The 6000-nt window shown below is 30.2% G+C and overlaps 1 protein-coding gene across 1 annotated transcript in view; it reads left to right on the top strand.

Annotated features, from left to right (window-relative positions):
* LOC135157190 (uncharacterized) overlaps positions 1 to 656 on the top strand; it is a 62568-nt gene extending 61912 nt beyond the window's left edge. The window contains exon 9 of the mRNA XM_064112067.1: positions 517 to 656. Within this exon, the coding sequence (XP_063968137.1) occupies positions 517 to 619 (103 nt within the window). The 3' untranslated portion in view covers positions 620 to 656. The remainder of the gene's footprint in view (positions 1 to 516) is intronic.
* Positions 657 to 6000: the final 5344 nt, after the last annotated feature.

The raw sequence follows: 6000 nt of genomic DNA, 5'->3' as shown, positions 1-6000 counted from the left end.
CTGTCGGTAATCACCAACGATGCAACAACCGAATAAAAAATATATAATCAATAATTGAAATTTGATTGAGATGATAATCTGATTTCTTGCTGAAAAATTCCCAAAGAAATTAAAGCATTAGATATCGAATAGTCACCTTCTTTAGAGAAGATGACAAAATATTTTCTTCTTTTTCTAATTTTCATTGGATAAACATTACAAAAGATATCAATTGTACTCTGCTAGCCATATTTATGTGTTTTGTGTTCAATTTCCTATATCAAAACATGTTTAAATGGGCGAAATTGAACGTTTCGATCTAAAAGGAGCTAAATCCATGAAATATAAATTTGTTAAAAATCTTAAAAATTGATAATGAATGCTAGATTCCTGAAAACACGATTTAATTAATCTAAGATGATAGTTCTATCATATATATCAAAATTAAATTAAACAGCAGTGACTAAGAGAAAAGTGATGAATGAAAAAAAAGTTATTATTGACATTTGATTAAGATAACGGTCTGATTTCTTGCAGGAAAACTCCAGAAGAAATTAAGGCAGAAATATTGGCAGCAGAGAAGAAGAAGGAGGCTGAAATGATGAAAATGGGCCCAATGGGAGCCTCAGACAAACCGTGATTTTCCAGCTACCCCCCCCCCCCCTCTTTCCCTCTCTTTCCCGTCACCCCCCCCCCCCCCCTCCTTCCATCCCCTCGCTCTCGTTTGCTGTCTCGTTCTTGAAGCAATAAGTGGGTTGTCGTTTGAATGTTTTTTTTTTATCTTTGTCTTTTTCGTTCGGAGGAAAACAATCCTGGAGACAGCTGAATTTGAGTAGCTCCGACTTGGAGAAATGACAAAGCAAAAATCGCCGCTATGTAACGATTTGAAGAGATTTTTTGGAAAATATATCCATTTTTCGTAAAACGAAAAAAAGGTATATTTTAGAAGATAGAATCTATTCGACAGGATTGTAGATACATTTTGATTGACTGATGAACTGCTATAATTACTTTTGTTATACTTGTGATATGTTTAAAGTTTGTCGTGTTATATGTTTTTTTTCTTTATTTTTTTGTTTGTTTTTTTCTTTCCCTTTTCCTTATTGTTATTTTAACAGACTTTAAATTACTAACTGATTTTTATCTTATTCAACTGAACAGTTCCACAAAGTGCATTCTCCTTTTTACTTTTTATTTCTTACTTCTCATATGAATCCAATCAGTGTATATACATGTTTTTATATATTTATTCCAATGTTGTCTCAATGCAATTTGTACTTTTATCCTGAATTCCTTTCAATATTTTTACGCGCTTATTGTTGTCCTCTTAAAATTGTATGCGTTAACCAGAATCTTGTGTTATCATGACAGCTTTCAATCATTACATATTCATTTTTATTCATTGTATTCATATTATTCATTTTATTATTCCTTGCTACTTGTGAAAACCATTTTCGATAACATGATAGCAGCCTAAATCATTCAATTCATTCATTTTATAATATATTTAGTGTAAATTCTTGCCAAACTATTTAATTTTATGATGTTTTCTTATTAGTAACATCATATATTATATCACTTTTGTTATTTTGTTTTATTTACCATATACATTATGCTTCTTTCATATGTGTTTACTTTTTACTTTGTATTGTATATGGACACCATGAGAACAGTATAGTCATGTCGACTAAACTGAATATGGGCTATCCATCCGTTTTGCATTTTTTTGTGTTTTTTTTTATACTGAAAATAAACACTATACTACTATACTATACTATATATTTAAAAAACAACTTGAATTTAATTATCTTTGGAAATAACCTTATAGTCCTTTTTATAGGCCTTTGTCATTTCCCACCACATTATAAGCTGAATATTATACAGTGCGTCCCAGAAAAAAAGTGTTTTTCTTCAAAGGCAAATTAATGATATTTCATTGAAATCATCATAGTTTCAACTATTCCTTTACGTTTTGATACCTAATATGTGACGTACACTTCACGCAGTAATGAGCAAGACGAGTTTGAAATTTTAATGTAAAAATCAGGTTGCGCAGAAAAATTGAACAAGATTGGTTCGTGATACGTCAACAGTGCTTATTTGACGATTGACACATTAGCATTTCTTTTGTATTCTTTGTTAAGTTTCTGATTCCTTAAATGAGATTCGATTCAGATTCTTTCTGCGCAAATTGTTTCTGATATAGGCCTCAATATTCATTGTTTGTAACCTGTCATCGAGTGAATGATTTGCTAAGCTGTTGCTCTCAATTCCAAAGTATAAAATTCATAGTAAACATTGGTAAAAACATGTTTAATAATTGTGAAATCTCTCGGAAAACGGGTTTCCTTTTTTTGCGGGACGCACTGTATGTATGAATCTGTACTTGTGTTTTTCAATCAGATCTGAAAATACATTTTGAACTGAAAAAAAATGAATTGATTATTTTAATCATGTGAAACGTAAATGAAGGGAAGAAGAAGGGAAATAAATATGAAAAGAAAAGAAAAATAAGAAGAAGATAAAGTAGAAGAAAAAGGATAAGAAGAAGGACGATAAGAGGAAGAAGATGAAGGAGAAGGATGATAAGAATGTGAAGAAGGATAAGAAAAAGGAGGAGGATAAGAGGAGGAAGAAGAAGGTGATGATGATGAAGAAGAACAAGATGAAGAAGAAAGAGAAGAAGAAGGAAACGAAGGAGGAGGAGGAACAAAAACAAATAAACAAGAAGAAAAAAGGAGGAGATGGAGAATTACAAGAAAAAAAAAGAAATTGCAGAAAATGCAAAGAAATATTGGACTTTTGTATAGATTTGAATAATGTGTGCAATATTATAATTTTCTTTTGTGTTCTACGGATATGATTCGCGTACCCGAAGCCCAATAAAGGAGAGCTTTTTTTATGAATGATACCGCACACCTTACGACTGGTCTGCGATAACCGATTTTTGGTCAAATCGCATTTTGCTTATTTTCTGAAAATTTTAGTTTCAAACTGTAGAACTAATATCAAGTGTGGGTAATTGCAAAGCCTTTGTTTTGGAGTAAAGGACAAATTGGTTTCAGATCGTAGCCAACCGTACAACTGCTATGACGTCATTACTACTAAATATTGAATTCACATTTTCCTAATAAGGATGGTAGCACTATTATAGTGTCAGGTGTGAACATTAATTTGATTCGTACGATGATGTTGAACTGAACGGTTTGATGTTCCGTGTCTCAATATATGCATCAAAATTAATTTTACCACGTTTTAATCCGAAACTGGATCACAGATGATTGTGTGCAGTCTTAAAGTAGCAGTTATGTTAATAAACCGTATTTTGCTCTCATGATATTATTATTATTCCACTGTACCGGTAATATTGACTGATTTTAAACCATGACTATGTAAGTAACTCTAGGAATTGTAATAATTGGACAATAAAATATTATTTCCTTCTTTGAACCAAGAAGCGTGAAGTTATAATTTTGTTCACATGGATCGCCGCCGTAATCTGTTTCTTGATATTTCACTTAAAGGAATACTCACCCTGATAAATAAACGTTTGTTCCAAAAAACAAAAAAGTTTAATAACGCATCGGTGAAGATTTTAAGAAAATCCATCTTAAGAGAGTTATGCATAATAAATGTTGAAGTTGTGACTCAAGCAGCTATACTCCGTACGGCAGGTAAAATAATTTCCATAAATTTCAATTTTTATTGGTTCAAGAATGTTTATCACACGGGTAGCTGCTTGCATGTGACGTCACAATATCAAATTTGTAAAAATCCACAACTCCGACAAGTTTTGATGGATTTTCGCTGAATCTTCACCAAAACACAATTGATTTACTTTTAATGTAACAGTCTCCGCGTCAGTATGACTTTCCCTTAATAATTAATGCGACTTAATATCGGTTGTCTGTTAAGTGAAATAATCCTTTAACCCATCAGTGAATATTGAGAGAAAATTAAATCTTATCTGTATTTATCTCTACGCATAATGGTTAAATGTCAAGTCCATCCCAGTGATATGCACAACTCAGTGACATGCAAATGAGACAGTCGATGATGTCCCTCACTATTTCTTTTGTTTCTTATTGTTTGAATTATACAATATTTCATTTTTTACAGATTTGACAAAATGAAAAGGATCAACTTGACTGAACCATATGATATTAAACAATGCTAATTCCACATGTTCAGAGAGGAATTAATCTTTGTTTCACTTGACAATGGGGAGAAAATTATAATATTTCATATTTCACATAATAAAATACAAAAGAAATAGTGAGTGGATGACGTCATCAGTCTCCTCATTTGCATACCGAACAGGATGTGCATATAACTATTTTGTGAAATTAAGCGAAACTTTAAAATGTCATAACTTTCTTATTTTACATCCGATTTTGATGAAATCTGTGATATGTTTTTTTGGATTTTTCTCTTTTTATTCAAATCAACTTTTTGCTAGGGTGGACTTGTCCTTTAGATAGTCTTAGATTTTTTTTAAATCAGAATGTCGCCCTCATGAGTTGCTAACTGTGCGATGCCATCGATTATTCACTCTATTTCGTATCGCTTGCTGTAGACTCTGATATTTGTTTTCATTTTCATCATTTCCCAGCAAAATATTTTCAATTAGAATATTAAGCATGCTTGAGAAGTCTATGAAATTAACATGTCTAACTTCTTTTGAATTTTATATAAAAAGAACACCCCCATTAAAGCAAGTTCACAATGACAGATTGTAAACGGGGGAGCATTTCAGAGTCCACATTTCTATGAGGCGCCGTTTATACCAAAATAATTTATGTAGTCCAATTATTTGTTTTATAATCATTATTTATTTAATAATAACAATCATTTACATATAATTTACATTTCATTTCATAAATAATTACTTTTATATGATTAAACATTTTTCATGATGTATATATAATTCCAAGTCATACTTCGTTATTTAGGAATAATAACAGTTCAACATTCCATTATTTAACAATAATGATCCTTTTGTTTTTCATTGTTTATAAATAATACTTTTTTTTCATGACACTACATACTTCATTACTTTAAATAGGACCTTATTGCAATTCGCTTTTCCATTATTTGTAAATCATACCTTATCCCCAATTATTTATAAATAATGACAATGCCTCCTTCGTTATTTATAAATAATTTCGATTCAATTTTCCATTATTCATGAATAATTATTTTTGGTTTTCCATTATTTATAGATTAGTTTGTCGAATTTTCTATTATTTGTAAATAATAATTATTCATAAATGACAGCGCGCATTTCTTTATGAATAATTTGTTGAGTTTCCCATTATTTATAAATAATAATTATTTTGTTAAGTAATGAAACTTCATTACATCATTATTATGAATATTTTTTCGAGTGCGCCATAATTTACAAATAATCATTATCTATAAATAATGAGTTTGTAGATTATATTATTTACAATTAATATATAAGCATTAAAGGGATGGTCCGGGCTGAAGCTATTTATATCTCAATACATAGAGTAGAATTCACTGAGCAAAATGCCGAAAATTTCATCAAAATCGGATAACAAATAATAAAGTTATTGAAGTTTAAAGTTTAGCAATATTTTGTGAAAACAGTCGTCATGAATATTCATTAGGTGGGCTGATGATGTCACATCTCCACTTTCCGTTTTCTTATGTTATTACATAAAATCATAATTTTTTCATTATTTCATACTTGTGTGAATAATAAGTCTCCCTTATAATAAAATAAGTTGCAGCAATAAATATCTTATGCACTAAATCAGTTGTCAATCCAATTTTTCTAGTTCTTGGAGGAAATTTTTTTGAATAAACCTAATTTCATATTGTAAAATACAAAAGAACAAGTGGAGATGTGACATCATCAGCCCACCTAATGAATATTCATGACGACTGTTTTCACAAAATATTGCTTAACTTTAAAATTAAATAACTTTGTTATTTGATATCCGATTTTGATGAAATTTTCGGCATTTTGCTCAGTGAATTCTACTCTATTTATTA

Source organism: Lytechinus pictus, chromosome 17 (assembly GCF_037042905.1).
Source record: "Lytechinus pictus isolate F3 Inbred chromosome 17, Lp3.0, whole genome shotgun sequence".
In the NCBI taxonomy this organism is placed as follows: Eukaryota; Metazoa; Echinodermata; class Echinoidea; order Temnopleuroida; family Toxopneustidae; genus Lytechinus; species Lytechinus pictus.
This window is presented reverse-complemented; position numbering and strand designations above follow the sequence as displayed.